The sequence below is a fragment of the Apis laboriosa genome, unplaced genomic scaffold (assembly GCF_014066325.1).
Source record: "Apis laboriosa isolate Shangri-la unplaced genomic scaffold, ASM1406632v1 scaffold27_cov151, whole genome shotgun sequence".
Classification (NCBI taxonomy): Eukaryota; Metazoa; Arthropoda; class Insecta; order Hymenoptera; family Apidae; genus Apis; species Apis laboriosa.
The window spans coordinates 544,447-563,941 of record NW_025222633.1 but is presented as its reverse complement, the minus strand read 5'-3'; the positions used below and the strand labels follow the sequence as shown (position 1 = coordinate 563,941).

The 19,495-nt window shown below is 30.9% G+C and overlaps 2 protein-coding genes across 2 annotated transcripts in view; one reads left to right on the top strand and one right to left on the bottom strand.

Annotated features, from left to right (window-relative positions):
* The window catches only part of LOC122714093 (26S proteasome non-ATPase regulatory subunit 1), an 89,842-nt gene that overhangs the window by 1,970 nt on the left and 68,377 nt on the right, over positions 1-19,495 (bottom strand). The window contains exons 11-12 of the mRNA XM_043935115.1: positions 1,828-2,162; positions 74-426 (exon numbers count right to left, since the gene is read on the bottom strand). Of these exons, the coding sequence (XP_043791050.1) occupies positions 74-426; positions 1,828-2,162 (688 nt within the window). The remainder of the gene's footprint in view (positions 1-73; positions 427-1,827; positions 2,163-19,495) is intronic.
* LOC122714091 (tyramine/octopamine receptor) overlaps positions 1-19,495 on the top strand; it is a 97,158-nt gene that overhangs the window by 71,742 nt on the left and 5,921 nt on the right. The window contains exons 3-4 of the mRNA XM_043935112.1: positions 3,726-3,942; positions 12,206-12,536. Coding sequence (XP_043791047.1) covers positions 3,726-3,942; positions 12,206-12,536 — 548 coding nt within the window. The remainder of the gene's footprint in view (positions 1-3,725; positions 3,943-12,205; positions 12,537-19,495) is intronic.

Genomic DNA, 19,495 nt, shown 5'->3' with positions numbered 1-19,495 from the left:
TGATATATTAGTTAAGAGAAAAATGATAAAAGAATTTTTCCAAAGATTTGAAAATAACGATTGAGATACGAACCACATCCATCTTCTCATGAGAATCACGTGCACGCCTCTCAGATTCGCGTCTGCGCGCCCTGGCGGCGATACTGAGAACCGCAGTGGTGATTTTCTCCCTTTCCTCGCGTTTCTTCTCCTCCAGGGGTGCAGGATAGGCATAGACACTTGGTCTGGCGTTTGAGCGGAATTCTAGCTTTGGCATTTTTAGTTGAGCGTTCAGAGCGATCAGGCAAGTTGGGGTGAAGGCTAATGCCAAGCAATGGGCCAATGGGAACCAATACCAATACTGAGTGAATACTAATGCACCAACTACTGCGAGCATGTTCGTGTGGCCTGTCCTCGATTGCAGTGACACTGTCACGTTACGACCACCTGGAATAATCATTTAAAACGTAAAATGTTTATTATTATTGTAAAATGTGAAATATTTTTGAGATATCCTTTCTATCTTGAGGGTATCGACAAACAAATAATTTATTTTAAATAATTTTTAAATTCCTTATTTCTTTGTTTATAGAATTATAATTATCCATATTCGATTTAATTATTTATCATTCCAATAATTATTATTCTATTTCAATTAGATGACTGTTAATTTAAAAATGATGTTATTGTATTGGATCCATATTTTTGTTTATCTTTTAAGCTCTTATAATAAGTATAAAAATTTCTTCATCTTCAATCTCGATATTCCAATCGAATAACATTCCTTTAAAAAAATACTGTTGAAAACCGTAATATTACGTAATAAAAATATCACGGTGACAGAAATATTCGTAATTTGTCCTAGAATATCCATAAAAAAAAAAATTCGTAGACTATTACAAATAAAACAAATCCGCAATCCGTTTACCATCGGAACACGTCGAATCCATCGATCGTAACGAAAGGAGCTCGTCAACTTCCTCGTCAATTCTTTGAACAATACTCCAATAACACCATCACGACCAACGTTCAACGGAGGATTCTTCGATTTCGCTATTTTCTGTCGACAACTGCCTCGAAATAAGAAATTCTTTGATCGACGATCTGTATCATATTCCAGCCAAGAGGCTTATCGAGCATCGAAAACAGCCGTTTAACGTCCCAAAAATCGTCGAGTACTCACCGGCATCGATGATCCCTTGAGCCAAAATGGCGCCAAATTTCGCCATTACATCCTCGTGCTTGTCCACCACGACCTTCGCGTATAATGCCCTGAAATCTTTGACGCGAGGACAGGTGGCCTCCGTTTGTTGAATCAGAATCATTGCAGAGGCGATCAGAGCACCTTGGCGGACGAAATTCACCGAATCGTTCGTCATTGGGTCTAATAGGGCTATGGCTTCCTTCAGGCCGGTGCCAGCACAAGCGATTCCTAGAGCCATCGCTGCTCCGTACCTTACGTGAGGATTGTAGCTCTCTGCCAATAGTGAGACCACACTGGGACACTGTTCTGGTGTTCTGCAACGAATAAGAAGTTTTTCGATTGAATATTTTCGTTATTATTTTTTTTAGAAAGCAAAAGATATTGGATAATTGCGATTCAGTTCATTGAAATTTTATTATTTTATTTTTAATAATATTTATGTCTATATAATTTTATGGACTTAGTTATTTTTATATTTTTATGCTCCTTGAATTCATTTTGATAAAGATATCATTTCAGCAAAGATATGATATTTAAATTTAACATTATTATATTCCTTCCAAACATCGAATTTTCGTTTATAATTATAACATATTAAATATAAAAATTTTAATAANACGTCCCAAAAATCGTCGAGTACTCACCGGCATCGATGATCCCTTGAGCCAAAATGGCGCCAAATTTCGCCATTACATCCTCGTGCTTGTCCACCACGACCTTCGCGTATAATGCCCTGAAATCTTTGACGCGAGGACAGGTGGCCTCCGTTTGTTGAATCAGAATCATTGCAGAGGCGATCAGAGCACCTTGGCGGACGAAATTCACCGAATCGTTCGTCATTGGGTCTAATAGGGCTATGGCTTCCTTCAGGCCGGTGCCAGCACAAGCGATTCCTAGAGCCATCGCTGCTCCGTACCTTACGTGAGGATTGTAGCTCTCTGCCAATAGTGAGACCACACTGGGACACTGTTCTGGTGTTCTGCAACGAATAAGAAGTTTTTCGATTGAGTATTTTCGTTATTATTTTTTTTAGAAAGCAAAAGATATTGGATAATTGCGATTCAGTTCATTGAAATTATTATATTTTATTTTTAATAACATTTATGTCTATATAATTTTATGGATTTTTTAAATTTTAAATTTAGATTTTAATTTTAAATTTAAATTTAGATTTTTTAAATTTTATAATTTTAGTTATTTTTATATTTTTATGCTCCTTGGATTTATTTTGATAAAGATATCATTTCAGCAAAGATATCATATATATATTTAAATTTAACATTATCATATTTCTTCCAAACATCGAATTTTCGTTTATAATTATAACATATTAAATATAAAAATTTTAATAATATGTAATTATTCATAAATAATCTATAAATATTTCGTATATAAAAAAAAATATAGTTACAGTGCTCACACATTGCAATCGTCCAGCGTATTTTTTTTTTTTAGCTATACGATAAATTAAAATGTGACTATTAATTGTGCAATTAAATAATCGAAAAATGGGTCAACACGGCGATATATTTCTCCTCATTATTGTATTTAGGTAGATAAATAAAGTATTAAGCGAGATAATCCGCGATACAATACAATTTATACGATGTTACGAACGACGTAATTCGTTTTATTTACTAAGACGAGAGTCGATGTTCGCCGTGCCCTCGACATTCAGTCTTGTAAGATACGTCGACCGTGGCAGCTCGAGCGATACAATTGTGGAATATTTCGTCTATAATTGGAAAACGAGTAAAATATTTCATTATTACAATATTTATATATAATTAAGTAAGAATAATTTTAATAAAATACATATATTAGTATTTTTTGATTTCTTTTTCGTCATTTCGATTTTATAATATTATAAAATCATTTCGATTTTATAATATATATGAAATTATGAAATTTTAGGATTTTTTGAGATTGTTTTAATCTTTTATTTTATATTTTTATAGGAAAAATTTCGAAGAATGCATTTATTGATATAAATTTCAATCAATATTATATAATTTTAATATTTTTAAGTGCAAAACGATTTGCTATTATTCTTATTTGAATCAAAAGAAAAAGTTAAATGTCTTATTAATTTCTTTTTTTACTAAAATTTTATATTTATATTTCCTTGTGGTTATTATCTTTCTATATTTTGCAACGTTAAATTAAAAAAAAAAATACCGTTAAAGAAAATTTTCTCGCAAAAATTTCCAAGTATAATTAAGTAAGAATAATTTTAATAAAATACATAATATTTTTTGATTTCTTTTTCGTTATTTCGATTTTATTTTATAATATCTATTCAGAAATAATATCTACTTAGAAAAAAAAAAATTAAAAATTAAAGCAATATGTATTCATTTCGATTCTTTCTAAACAAAAAAAAAAAAAAAATTTATATTACAGTAGAACCCCTTCCATCGGATTTTATTATCCAAAAATAAAATATCAATCCCTAATAACGTCACGAAAATTCAATTTTTCCCGTATGGAAGATCAAAGCGCGAATATATAATCACACTAAGTGCATAATTCCGTGTTCCAGGAGGACGACTCGGTGCTGGTGGACGGTGCCTGTCAAATACCGGATCCTTTGTACAAGTTGATCGGCAGCATAATCTGCTTTTACATACCGTTGGGCGTGATGCTGCTTACGTACGCGTTGACAGTGAGATTGCTGGCGAAACAGCAACAGAATATAGGAGGAACTACTGGTTGGTCCTCCGGATGGCTGGGTGGCCCGCAGGGCCCATCTTCGGGAGGTTAGTGTATTATCAGGTACACTGATGCAATCCTCCAAAGGCATATCGATCCATTCGCATCGCGTCTGTCTCTGCTTTATCTCTTTGATTCGTATGATGTAGGCTCTGCTCCGTTATTCCTTTTCCATTCTATTTTTCTTGTGTCTCGTTTCGATAATTTTATTTCAAGAACCCATCTTGGAGAGGTTAGTGTATTATCAGATACAATCCTCCAAAGGCATTTCGTTATCGATGCATTCGTATCATGTCTCTGTTTCATCTCTTTGATTCGTATAAAATAAACTTTGGTATGATTTCTTTTCTATCTATTTTCTTTCTTTTTTTTTTTTTTTTGTGTGTTTCGTATAATTTTATTTTAAGGATCCATTTTCGAGAGATTGGTATATCGTGACTGATACAATCCATTTTGTATGCTTGTTTTTTTATCTCTTATATCTCTTTGATTTATATAATATATGATTTTATTTTCGTGTCTCGCGATGTATTTATGTTTGCGTTAAAAGAAAGATTTTTATTAATGAAGAAGAAAAATATTTTGGGTTTTTTTATTCGTTAGTGGTGGTTTTCGAAGAGAATTTTTTTAAAATGGAAATTATAATGAATTTGAAAGAAGAAAAATTGATCTTCATGCTTCGTTTTTAAATAACTTTTAAGGGTGAAAACTGTTGATTTTTTACATATATTATTTATCAAAGCTTGGGAATTAGGACTTCATATAAGTTCCAAGCTCTAGTAAATAATAAAAAAATCAGCAGATTTATTTATTTTTTTTTTAAATTATTCAAAAAAAGGATTATGAAATAAATTTTTAGGATATCTTAAGATAGACGTTAGATATCTTAGAAGTATCAAAGAAGACAGAATATTTTTTAAGCAGATAACTTAAAATATAAATAATACATAATATCAAAAATAAAATTAAAATAAAATCCTAAGATAAAAAAGGAAACGACATATCCAACGATGTATACAAAAAAAAAAAAGAAAAAATAATAAAGATTAATTGTCAATACAATCGACTTGAATTATTTACTCTAAAATACGATTAAATCAACTTAGTTTTAAAACTAAGAATAAAGTAATAGTAAGATATCAGATTTTTACAAAGTGCACCTCCACGAGCTTCTTGGCGTCTTAGAATTCCAATATCACGGTACACGATAAAGTTTACAAGAGCTTTGGCTTATAGCAAACGCGTTTCTTGCAAGAAAGAAAGTTCTTGCAATTATTTGTTCCGAGAGGAGGAGAAAAGATTGAACTACAAGCACGAAATAAAAGAGTGTAACGCTTATAAAAAGCAAAAGTTTACATGATTGCTTGTTGCTTATGATTAATCCATTAAAAGCAATCCAGATTGTCTGAGGGTTATTGATTTTAAGAAGCAAGACAATCGAATCGATCTCTTAAAGAAGAAATTGTAGCACGTATTTATAAGGATAGTAAGTTTAATTAATTTATGTTTTTTTTTTTATCATTTGTGAGAACTTTTCTTGGGAGAATTCTTGGTGAAAAAAACTTTCGAGAATAATTTAATACAAAAAATATGTCTTAAGTGATATAAAGATAATGGAAAAATCAATCATTTTAAAGAAATATTGTTGCTACATTCTATTATTAAATATAAGAAATTTTTGGATAAAATTATTTAGAATAAATGAAACAGTAATTTAAAAAGATTGACAAAAATGTTATCTTTGATAAAAAATTTTACTCCTGACAAAGTTTAAACTTATATAAAAAAAAAAAAAATAATTTTAAAGCATCTACTGTTTCGAAATAATTCCCAACAGACTTCCCAACAGAATTCGATCAATATTGTTACACAATATACTTTATTATTAAGTTATCATTGGCGTAACAAATTCAGGATTCCATTGAGATTATCCATTTATGTCATAAATTCTCATTCAGAATTATTTCCATTAATATTTCTCGTAAAAAAAAGAAAGTTGTATCTCTTAATGAAATGAATAAATTTATATTTATTAATTATAAATTTCACGAGAGAGAAAAAGAAAAGAAGAAAGAAAATCGATGTATCGAATTTTTATAATTATTCACGGATTTTAAAAACTAGGTATGCATCTTATTTTGGAAAAACAATACAAAGTAAATTATATTCATGCTATTCATACGAAGATAAAAGAGAGAGCACAGAGCGTAAAAACAAAAATGGAAAAATATCGTTCGAAATAATCCAGCAACAAACAAAGTAATAAAATAACTGGGAGATATTGCGGCGAGTTTTATGAAAATCGTGCAATAATATAAATTCGTTGAAAATTCTCCTTCCTTTCTTTTCCACGATTTTATTTAATTGAAGCAATAGAAGAATTTTATCTTCTTGTTCGTCCGTTTAATCATTATTAACATTTTCTTTGTTTAGATGCCAGAATTGTCTTTGTTCAAACGAAATTTTTTTTTTTCTTTTGTGAAAGAATAAAATATCACGCTTGGTAACTTGCATTATCTCCAAGACTCAGAGACAGTTTTTTAAACGCCATTTTTCTGGATTTCAATCTAACGAAACGAGTTATCGTGCCATTTTTTAAAGCACGAATTGTGTTCTTCGATGGACAAAAGAAAATCTTATAAAATGGGCACAGAAGAACGTATACGTCATCGACAAAAAGTATAAAAGTATTAAGATTTTTTTTTTTTCTATTAAATTTCGATATTAGGCGTGATAAATAATTTATGTACATGTTTTCTTTTCTATAGTTTTTTAAATGAATGTAACTTAATTGCAGTGTAATGATACCAATGTTTAATATTACGATGGAAATTGATTTATGATTCAAATTTTCTAATTTAAATTTTAGCAATGATTTTGATAGGAAATTGATTTACTTAAATTACCTTATATATATATTTCAATTAAATGCAAATCAAAATCGAACCATCTAACTCGATTCAAATGAAAACTATTTCGATCTTCTGTAACCCAATGATATCGATCGTTTCAAAATAAAATTATAATACAAATTGATTGTCTCATCACTTCAACGCAAATTCTCTCATCGATATTCCCCAATAACTCGAGACAAAATTGGAATACAATTTCATAAAATAAAAAAAAAATATTATCCTCGAGATATAAATGGATTATTTGAATTCCTTCATGAATATTTTTCAATTAATTATAAAACAACATTATAATTCGATTGAAAATTATTTATTAAAACACGCTCGAAAGATAGTGGAAACCATGCCATTGGAATTTTTTTTCCCCTGGAAATGCGTATTAAGATCTTTCAAGAATCTCGACTGTCATTTATGATAGAACAATGAGACGAGAAAAGTCTGAATAAGAGAATAACAAGAATAGTAAACGATAAAAATTACCTTTTCTTTCTTTCGCATTTTTTTACATTTCTTTCTCGAAGACCGGAAATTGAGATAAATAAAAATGTGTTTTTAAGGGGAAGCTTTCGCGTTTCTAATGATCATTCATTCATTGACCAAAAGTCAATATCTTCGAAATTAAAGCTCAAATTTTTCCTAATTTTTATATATATTTTTTTTCATCGAATTTACTTGGCAATTATTCCTGTTCAGAGATATTTCAATTGATTTTTAATTAATAACAATTAAAAAAAAAAACAATGTCAAAAATGTTTTCAAATTCAACTTATAAAATAAGAGGAAATAAGAAGAGAAAAAGAAGAAGAAAAAGAAAATAAAACAGGGGATCGCAAATGGAAAACGATAAAATCCTATTCGATTTCGTCTGCTCGTCGTCGGATCAAAGTCGAATCGGGTAACGACATTTTCGGTGGCAGAGGGTCGATTTTTAATCAAAACCAAAAGAGAAAATTGTAACGTAAACGCGAGTAGCCGCCATTGTCGAACAAGGAGGTTGAACGAGGAAAGGGTATTACGTGGAATTTCGTTGTAATCCAAGGCCTCCGCCAGATATTCGGCGGAGATTGCGATTAAGAAATTCTATAGATCGGTCGCCCTCTTTGTTCGAGGGTGCAGTCTTCTCGAGAAAAAAAATTAAATCCTTTTCCTTATTCTTCGAACCACGAATCGAGATCCTCGGTGTCGTCGTATTTAAATTTTTATGTTTATTATTTCGCATGATTTATTATCCTGATTAAAGTTTTTTTCTTTTTCCAAATCTACAATATCTACAAAATTTGTTTCTTTAAGAATATTAAATTATAATTCTCGAGATGTAATGCAAATAGTATATTATTGATTTAATTTAATTTTACATAAATATAAAAAAAAGGAAGAAAATAAATAATTCAAATTTCTGTTTATTATCAATTTAATTATAGCATCATAATTACTTAAATTATTATGATGTCTAAATTGCATAATTTTTCAATAAATTTTTTAATCAATTGTATCAAATTGATGATAATTTTGATAATAAAAGGGAAAAAATTTGGTAATTAATTTTTACAAAAATAAAAATAAAAGTTCATCCTATTTCTATTAAAATTACAAAAGAAAAGCAAGTAAATTCGCTTGACAGGGAAACAAAAAAATCGCAATTCTTGCAAGTAACGATACTCCTTCTACTGTTCGACAAACTTTGACAAATTGCAACGAATACTGAAAAAGTTTTGCGAGCCTAAACCGGCATAAATTGGGGCGCAAACCGACGCCTCCTTCGACTCCTACATTTGCATCGAACGATTTCACTTGCAAATTGATCGTTCGTGTTTCGCAACAAGCGCCAAAAGTGTCGGTAAAACAAAAGGTAACGGTTTAAGAAATCAGGCCTGCTCCAGATTCCTCCAGGTGTATTCTAATTTCGGCGAGATTTTCGGAATTAGTTAACCCTCTATGATCGTAGAAATTTTCGTTTCAAAAAAATATATTGTGTAAATTATATATCATATATATTTACTTCAATTTGAAATTTAAACGACGAATTTCGATATAATATATTTTGTTCGAAAGCGAAACCATAATTGATCAAAGATGTCTACCTTGAAATCCAACTAATGAACAGGATAATGAGAATCTTAATTAATTTTGTAAAAGAAGATTAATTACCCAATTTTTTACCTTCGAAATTGTCGATGAGTAATCTGAGAAAATATTATTTATTTACGAAAGATTAATTAAAAAACTGCTACTTGCATTTAAAATCCAACCAATCAACTCATTAATCTTGTTCATGAATAGGATTATTACAACAATAAATACGATAATTAATAAAATTTCGTTTATTGATGATAATGTTAATATTTTTCTTCAAAGATTATTTTATGAAGACAAATACTAGTCTTTATACGAATATTAGTATAATATAGATTATCTTTCGTTTCTCGATAATGAATAGTTTTTAAAAATGTACATACTGTTTTTCAAAATCGAAAGAAGAAAATTAACTGTCAATCCGTGCTTCCAGACATTGCATGGTCTGAAAATTCTCGAAATTCTATATTCGCGGTTATATCGGATGATATAAATTACAGTACTGGTTTGAAATATGTAGAGGATGACATTGGTATATTCGAAGAAAATGAATACTGTATTTCAGTACGAAGAGAGAACGATCGATATATACTTCTCCCTCTCGAAATATCGAATATTCGATCATCGATGTGTTAAGAAAATGTGACAGAGATAAAAATAAAAAAAATTTCTGAAATGAAATAACAATTTAAAATTTTAACTTTCGTTTCAGATAGTAAGTAATAAAAAGTAATAATTAAAAGAAATTAAATTTTAAATATATATATTTTTAACAATTAATTAATGACACTTTGTGTTTCACTTTTATCTTTATATAAACGTGATAACGAAGAAGTGTCATAAAGCATTTTTCTATTAGGTTAACCTAGTAACCTCTAGCTGCTTTTTAATCAGAAATTACGTTAGACACGGAGCTAAAACTTAATAAAGGCGAATTTAATCTTTGCTAATATAAACGTCATATAATGCTTATTAATAATTAACTCTTTAAGTGAATTATGTTTTAATTAGGAACTTCTTTAAATACAGAAGTGACACTCTTTAAAGAAACGTTTAATTTTTATCAAGTTTTTAATGTTTTCAATATAATCACATTATAGAAAACAAAGGATATTAATCTCTTCTGATGAAATGAAAATTTTAATCAGATAAAAGTGTAAATTAATTAATGAAATTTCTATTACTTAAAATTTTTCGAATTAATTAATTACTCTACTATTATTCTTATTATCTCAACTATTTTCTTTCTTAATGGCAAATTAAAATAAAATTAATCCATTCCTTACTTCGAAATAGAAATAATCATCCAGAGAGTTGAAAACTGATCTTAATCTGATCAATATAGAGTCGTTGCACAAAATTTCACGATCATTATTATTGTTAATGTTATTAACTAGCATCAAGTAATGGTCATTAGGAAACTTACAATTGAAAATGGATTTTGAACCACTATTACTACCACCAACACGTAATATTCCCAAGTGGCACCAAGTACTTGATGCAGTATGTACTACAATATTAGATAATCAATTGAGACGATCCAACGTAATGTTGGCTGGACTATCTCCAGTTATAAGATTTCTCTTGACATTTCACTAGTTGAATATGTTGTTTATTTTAATTCTCGTTCTTCCCCATATTTGACAAAATATAACACTAGTATTCCATTATTCCATAAGTATCCAAATAATTTTGAATACTTATTTCTCGTGTCGATGTAAATGATATTTTTTTGCAATTTTTTTTTTTGGATCAAAAAATTAATCAATCATTTCGAGAGTTAGAGTTGCAAACTTTCCATCACGCAGTTATTCATCTTCTCCACTTCGATCACAAGTCAACTTTGATCTGGCTATTCGTGTTCTCCTGTATCCGACAAGATTGTTGGCCGACATTTTTCTTTGTCCATCGGACGCGTGTCACTTCTTATCAATTTCTTTTGCATCCAACGATGGCCGGTGGACGATAAGAAATTTCATGCAAATCGTGGCCCATTATGCAAAAGTCCCGGACGTGACACGGTATGCTAAAAAGGGCGCTTCCGAATAATCGAAATTAATCGATACAGACATAAGAGAGGAAGCGGTGTAGGGATATAAATCAAGCGAAATCAGAGAAACACTCGAGTCTTTCGTACCTTTTCATTTTGGAATAAGGTGCAGACAGTCTTGAGACATTGAAAGGATTGAAAGGAGGAGCATCGAGTAGAAATAGTGGGTGGAGAAGCTTGTTGTATAATCCTTTGGATTATAAAATTACAAGAAAATGAAAAATTACAATTAAAAATATATAAGAATGGAAAATTCATTTGGTATCTTTTTATATGTAAAATAAAATTGTTCATTTCCAATAGCTAAATCTAGTTCCTATAACTGGAATAAAAATCCAATTTCCAATGTAAATATCTCGATAATACTATCCGACATTTTTCAGTATACCTCGATTTTATGCAAACTTGTATCCGAAAATATAATATTTCTTCAGTGACACGTTCGATTCTATATTTTGACGAAATAAGAAGTTGCATTCTTTTTTTTTTCTTTTTTTTTGTATGGATTTAGATAGATCTATTGGGAATAATAAATTTTGATTAATTTTGATAAATTTATGTTAATTACAATGTTTATGTAGTTTGTCAATGAATGTAATTTATGATGATTTTTAAAAAAAGATTTGATTTTCGTTTCGAAAATTTTAAGTAATTATAAATATATTTGGTTTGAATATTTTTTAATCGGGGAATTGAATAAACTACAATGAGAAATTAAAGTATTTTGAAGTATTTTACAATTATCGAAGTTTGCTCAGTTATTCAAACGAGTTTCAGATTAAATTTCATCTCGTTTGAAGCTTTCATATTGAACAACTCTTAAACAGCGAATTCCAGAAATACTGGAAGCTGTACATTTTACGGTTTCTTTAGTACTTTACATTTTTGTATTCAATTCAAACAATTACCTTTCTTCCATAAATCACTCATAAAATCTATCTTATATAACTTCTTCGAATTTCTTTCAAAATCCATAATTTTCAATCCTCAAACAAAATTTTCCAATTAATATCACATTTCCAATATCACAATTATATCATACAATAAATCAAAGAGAAAAAAAATTATTAATTCAATCACTCAATATTTCCCTTTAACCCACATCTTCTTCGTCAAAAAACTGCACGCAGCAAAGAAAAATCTTTCATTAATTTCAATTTTCCTCGCTTCGATCCAAATTTTCCTTAACAAATCTTTAGAATCGAGAAAAGAAAAAATAAACACAGGGCTACGCAAAGAAGAGTTTCGATTAACTTAATTTCCTTTCTGCCGTAGGCCTGGACAGGAAAGGTACGTGGAAGCGATTTCTGTTGAGCAAAAGCCCGGCCGGAAGCGGTGGTACACCGCAGCACACTTCCGGCACGTCGACAGACACCGAGCTGACGACACTGGACACTCACGAACTCTGGCTTCCGGAAAGCGAGCCGCCACCCTCGGCCATGTTCGCCCTTCACGCTTTTGGCGCAGAGATGCTCAAGTTGTCCAGAGGTCTGGAGGGTATCACCAGCCCTGGAAGCCCTATGGGCACGCCGAGGTCCACGCCTCAACACTCGATCCAGCAACATCAGCATCAGCAACAGTCGCACAGGTGCAGCTTCCGTCACGGGTAAGAAAGATGGTATACTGTTTCAGCGAGGAGATTGCTTTTTTTGTAGATTTTTCAGAACAGAGGGATGCAAGGAAACGTGATGCCACTCATTTTCTTCCGTCTTCCAAATTGTGTTTTTCAAATGTTTTCACAATTTGTTTGCGCAAAAGTATTCACATATCGAGTTTATATTTATTCAAGATTGGTCAATGTCTGATCAGAGTATTGTTTAAATAGGATATGAAAGAATTGTTTTAGTAATTGTTTATTGGTAAAATTTTATAACTTAAAAGTTACGAATAAAGCAAATTGTAGTGAGAGTTGTTTGCAGAAATAGTGATCATAAAAAAGAGAAATCGATCGTTTTATCCACAATTTTATAATTAAATTAAATTAAATTAAATCGAGAGCAGGCAAGTGTTTGGATATTATTTTTCAGTGGCCAATATTTGCTTGTTTGCATTCTATAGATATTTAAATATTGAAATTGAGCTACAGTTGAATTACACACTCATATTTGTGTTCAATGCCATTGTTTACTACAAATATACACATGGAACGTAGAAATTTATTCAACGATGCGTGTTTCTTACCAAACGAAGTTACATCTGCCATAAAAAAAAAAAAAACAACATTCACAAACATTCAATAATTACACAATAGTTTCATTTTAAAATTTAAAATCTTCAGGATTTTTCAGAACGAGAACAACAATAATTCCCTTAATAAATTTGATTGAAAGGGGAAAAATCGATCAATCATTCTCTTCGAATACAATAAAAAAAAAAAAAAAAGAAAACCATCCCAAACCAACATCAAACGCGATCGAACCTCCTATCATCGACACTCAAATACGAGACACGTGTGAAATAAAATTCCAAACGAAATTCTCCCTCGTCTCTTCATCTTTCCAGCAAATTGAACATCCCTTACTCGAAGATAAAATATAAGACGCTTGACTGTCGATCCCAGTTTCGAAACAAACTGTCACCCATAGTGAACTGCATCCAGTCGGAAAATATCTTCCGCGTGAGGAATCGCGATTCGCGAATATCTTCCTCCACGACTTTGGTGGAAACATGACAGACGTGGAATATTTCTCGTCTTATATCTTTTTGAAAATTGGCCTGTGTGTCAACTCGTCGAAGATTTTTCGATTAAATATCGTCAAAGTTTATTCGAGATTCGATGGAAATTAATTTGGATCGAAGAGTTTTTGGTTTCATAGAATGGATTGAGAAATTTTTATTAAAATTTTAATATTCGTATTAAGCGACGTAGAAAATTTTTTTTGTGTGAATTTTGAATCATATCAATGTGGTTACAATTTGATTAATTTTTCACAATTGTTCGGAATTTTTAATAATTTTGAATTCGATTAACAGGTTAATTCGATAATTAAGAAATAATGATATCAAAAATGCATACAAAAAAATGTATAGAACAATTAAATAAATGAAAAATAATCATTGCATCGATCGATAATCAATATTTATTTTCAACTGGATAACGAAAATCAGAAGAATTTCAATTATACGATTTAATGTTAAAAAACTTCAAACAATTTAATACTATCTTATTCCAATATTGCGAAAAGTATTGTATAATATTTTAGCTCGTGTCAATTTTGATTTTGAAAGCCAAAAAAAGTTTTTGAAATATCGAAAACTTTTACTAATTATCAAATTAGGGAGAAGAGAAGCTAATTGATTTTTAAAAATTAAATTTTCTTCGAACTAAGTAATCCAATGTTTAACATTTGTAACGTCAAAAGTTTCAGTTCAGAATATATCAATTACCGAGCCATGCGAAGTATCGAACAACTAAAAAGAGGGATGGTACTTAAACTCGAGCTTCATTCCAATAACAAAATTTACCCAATTGTTTCTCCATTAAATACTAACAACATAATGAAGAAGCTTAAAAAGCTTAAAATTACGAATTCAAAGAAGGAAATCAAGAGATATTTATTATCATTGAAGAAATAAAAAATTTATCATTATTATCTAATAGTGAATAAAATTTCCTTTTAATCTTCAAAGATATTCAAAAATTAATTTTTAAAATTATGCAAAAGTTTTAACTTATTTTTAAATATTTTTTATTTTATATTGTGAATTATAATATTTCTTCTGAAGAATTTCCAACGCGAAAAGAAAGAATTTAAAATAAAAATTATAAAAAAATCAACGAAAACAATCCTTCAAAGTAATTTGAAAATTTCTCAAAAAAATTTGATAATCCAATATTATCATTAAAAATTCAAATTTTATTCGTCATTAAAAGTCATAACTCACAAAGAAGTTCAAAGAATTTTCTTCTTATTACTCTTTCGTTATAATCCTTCGACAATCAATAATTATAAATACTCTCAACGATGAAGTAAACCATGCAATAGGCCAATACCTTATAAGAATCACGATTGCCTCGATCCTTCCACCATTCTCGAAACTGTCGATCAAGGATACGTAACTCGTGGTAACGACGTTGCATGCCGATGCAGCCACATTCACCCCTCCTCCTCGTGGCTATATCCCCTTCCCCGATAATATCGCAACTTCTCGCTCCCTCAAGCGCTTCTGGTATGCAGAGTTCGATGAAGTATGGGCCGCGAGACAGTTCGCTAATACTTCGAGTCACATTCGGTTGAAATATGCGAAACTTGGCCTAACATCGGGAATTAGGGGCGCTAATTACCATCGTAGATCGATCGAAGGGATTTGGTGGTGAAATATTGACTTTTGATACGATGATGATGGAATTTTTATGGAGAGAAGGAATTTTGCGAAGGAATCTATCATTATTCTTTAAATTGAAAATATTTCAGAAATATGCAAAATCGAAAATTTGACATTTTTTTCCTTTTTTTTTTTTTTTGTTCCAAGAAAATCGATGGCTCATAATTGACGCCCTCAAAGATAATAAATCTGCGATATCGAGCCACAGAATTACTAATAATATTCAATTATTAAAATTCCATTCGATTCTTTCAACGACTTTCTGGCAAATCGAATGATAAGAACTTTATCTCACACGCGATGTTACGCCAAGTGAAAGAAGCTCCTGTTATCTTTATAGTATATCCCACTGGGATCGTGTCAGCCTTTCAAGCGGGACCACCCTTTTCCTCTTCCTTTTTTTTTTCCCTCCTCCTTTTCTCTTTTTTTTTCCCTCCTCCTTTTTTCTTTTTTTTTCCCCTCTTCCTTTTCTCTTTTTTTGCGGAGAGAAAAAGTCACACGGAAAACAACTCTCCCTCTGACGTTTCAGCAATAATAAAGGAGGATAGAGTGGAAATCGCGGTGGAACGAGAAAAGGGATGGTGCTGTTCGATAAAATAAGATGAAAACAATGGATAAATCGAGTTCCATCGAAAAAACGAATCGTTTGATATTTTTTAGATAAAACGTAATCGATTTCAAATTGTTAAGTGAAATCCATATGCAAATTATAATGGAAAATACATATTAATATTCATGAAATTTTTAGAATAGAAGATCAAAACTTTTGTTAAAATTATTATATGGTTAAATGAAATCTATGTATAAAGGTCAGATACAAAAAATTAAAAACATGTGCATTAAATTACAATCTATCTAAATTCAATGATAAATCGTGAATTTCGCTTTTCACACGAGTCTCTTTAGATCCACATGTGTTAAGCCAACAATAAAAAGCTTGAATAAAAGTATTATCGATCGATAAATAATCACACACTGAATCAATGGAATTCAATCTTTCAAAAAATATTCTCTGCATCATCAAATCCAAATTAACTCTTTAAATCGCAAAAAGTCAAAGAGTCGATCATTGCGATTGTTCTTCGAACGCTTGTGAAAAAAAAAAAAATATTCTCTGCTCCAAATTAATGCCAAGAATCACAAGAGCCAATGAAATCAAGAAACAACCAATCTCCATCCCCGCAACGATCGAACAGGTGTCGTCGAAGATACAAATCGTGTGAAACGATAGGAAACAAAGAATGCTCGTTCCATCCGCGTTAATTGAATCGTTGTTTCGACATCGACAAGTGGACGACTCCTTTTGTCTCCACTTGTCTCCACTCTCTGGAAAGGTTAGAAAGGTTTCCAGGTGGATGGAAAAAGACGACGGCCGTTTCCAGGACAATTACCAGACGCGACCAAGTTCTTCTGAACTTGGATCGCGTTCAAAGAGGGTTTCAAAGTGACGAGCAAAGCGCGAATCCTTTGTGGATACGGCTAAGTGCATTCCTTTATTAGAGAGGAGGGGGCCAGGTAAGAGCAGTTTACTTAAGTGGCCGCCGCTACGTTTTGCACTTTGCTACGAGCTAAGTGCGATTCGCTAAGGGAACCGCAATATATTAGGTTATCCCTATAAATAATGTCCTTTCTAAAAGGATAATTTTAGGTGGAAAGATTTTTAATCCCTTTACTTTAATTCTCTTATTTCTTTCAATTGGAAACAGCCTTTCTAAATTTATTAGCTATTTATTTGTGGTATTTCGAAACAATTCTTGTCTTTTTAATTGGAAAGATTGTTTGATTATCCGGTTTGCATTTTGAAAAATAATAAATTAAACGCTTAAAAATAATATTTAAGCATTGTATAATATCAAAATTGGAATTTTAAAAAGTATAAAATTACATTTCAAGTAATAATAAATACAAAAAAAAAAAGAAAAGAAAAGAAAAGAAAATGTAATTAAAGCAAATTTGAAAATGGAAATTGAAGTGACTCTCATTGAAATCAATCAGAAATTGGATAAAATCAAAACAAATCTCAACGAGAAATGTTTAAGCAATAGAAACAAGCAAAACCTTGAAATTAGAATTTAAAATTAATCGATCAAAAAGTATTCAAACTCTTGCAAACCATTATCTTTTCAAATTCACCATTTCGAATCTCGATCGAATCTTCAACTGAATCTTCAAGAGCTGTTCCAAGTTTCTAAAATTCTTTCTATCTCTCCTTGATTCTTCGAGGCCATTTTCCTTTGGAAAATGGACGAATATCTGGTACTGAAACGCGATTCATGAACGAAGAAAGTGTCGATGGAACGGATACGTTCGCGTTTTTGATTTTACCGCAGCCACTCGAGACATCTTCAATCAACCGCATCGGTCGACCGAATGGGAAGACCTTGGTCAACGATCACTCAGCCGACAATCGATTTCGGCAACAATATCCTATTCGAGTTTCAATTTCGAAAGTGTTTCGGGATCGTTCTATCGAACTATCGAGAAACTGAAATTCCCCCAACAATGTTTTTCCACCTGTCCCACGTGTACCCTTTTTTTTTTTTTTTTCGTAAGTATTATCCCCTCTTGAATAATCAAAATATAATTATATTAATGAAATTTCACAAATTAGAACTTATTTAAAAGATTTATTTAAAAGATTCTTTTTAACAACGATAATAAGATTTGAGATTGGGTTAGAGATTTATGTATTCTTTCACTCGAATCAATTTTAATCCCTCGAAGAATTCTTTCTTTCTTTTTTTCTTAATTTCAAAAACAAAATGTAGAATTATTCATAATTCGTTGTGAACGTTGTGGGTGGATAAGTACATGCGAGAATCGTGGTCAAAGTGGAGCCTCTAGTGGCGGAGACGAGAACTATAATGCAATCTATGGCTAATGATTAATAAAAGAGAGAATCATAGAAAGATGATGGATTATCAAAGGCACGTTTCTTAATCAAAATTGCCTATTTCTGTTGACATGAATTTATAAAGAATTAAATGGAAAAGAAGACGATCGAAGAAGTTTGTTTAATTCATTTGAATTCGATGGAATTAAATAAAAATATATATTGGTGAATATATACACGATAAAATAAATCTAAATTTCGATTTTTATATTTTTATTCGTACGTATAAATTCAAAAAGAGATAATAATTGTCAAAGATTTTTATAATTCCTTCAGATTCCTTACACTTTCTATAAATGTTTCATTCATATTTGTAAATATGTAGGATGTACATTTTTGCATGCACACGAATTTTTATTTTTTTATAAAATAAATTCGAACATTTTTTAACTTCAAAAATCTCGACATTCCTTTGTCCACCTGTTCACCGACGCGTCTTTTGTCCATCGCCCCTTTGAAAAGAAATGTTAGAAGCTATTATGAAGTTGTACAGGACATCGTCGGAAGTTTTCTATGAAATTTTAAAAACACCGGTGAAGTTATCCGAAGAATTCCTGCAATAATGAACCTGCCGAGGAAATGAAAAGCTGCGTGGACTTGGCAAAGAATCTTCGATGATAGTATTGTACAGTATTTCGTGGCAGCATTATTAAATAACTTAGCAAGGGATATAGGAAAAAGGATTATAGCGTTGTCCCGATAATAAATTCCCCTTCTTCGTCAAATTTTTACTTTTTGAATTTTTATATTTGTCAAAGGGTTAGGGGAAACTAGATATTCTGAATATCTAGTTTGTAATTGGACTCAACTTAATAAAAATATACGATAAAAAGAATTACAGAGAAACTTGTAATATTTATAACGATAACGAGAGTTTTTAAATTCTTTTCTTAAATTTTCTCTTGAAATGATCATTTCTAAATTCTAGCGACTCAATTACTAATCTTCATCAACCTTAATCCACTAGAGTTAAATATTTCTATATATAATCAATTCAACAATCAAATTTTCATTTCAAAATTCGAATTTCATTCTCAAATCAATCTATAGGCCTTATCTTTTTCAGCTTTAATTTCGTCATGTTTTAAGCTTGATTCGAAGGTTACGAATCACTCGAACACGTTGTCGGCGATAAAACCGAGCTTCATCAACTACTTTGCCTTTGGTCCAGGCCGTGGACAGAAAGCCGCGATATGCAATAATGGCTGGCCGATCCCCAATAATGGATAGAACGCGTCAAAAGTGCAGCTGCGTTTCATATGTGTCGAATTTATAGCGACGACGCGACATCCATCGACCTTTTTTCGTCCAGAGGATACACGTGGGTCCCTTCATATTTTTTTTTT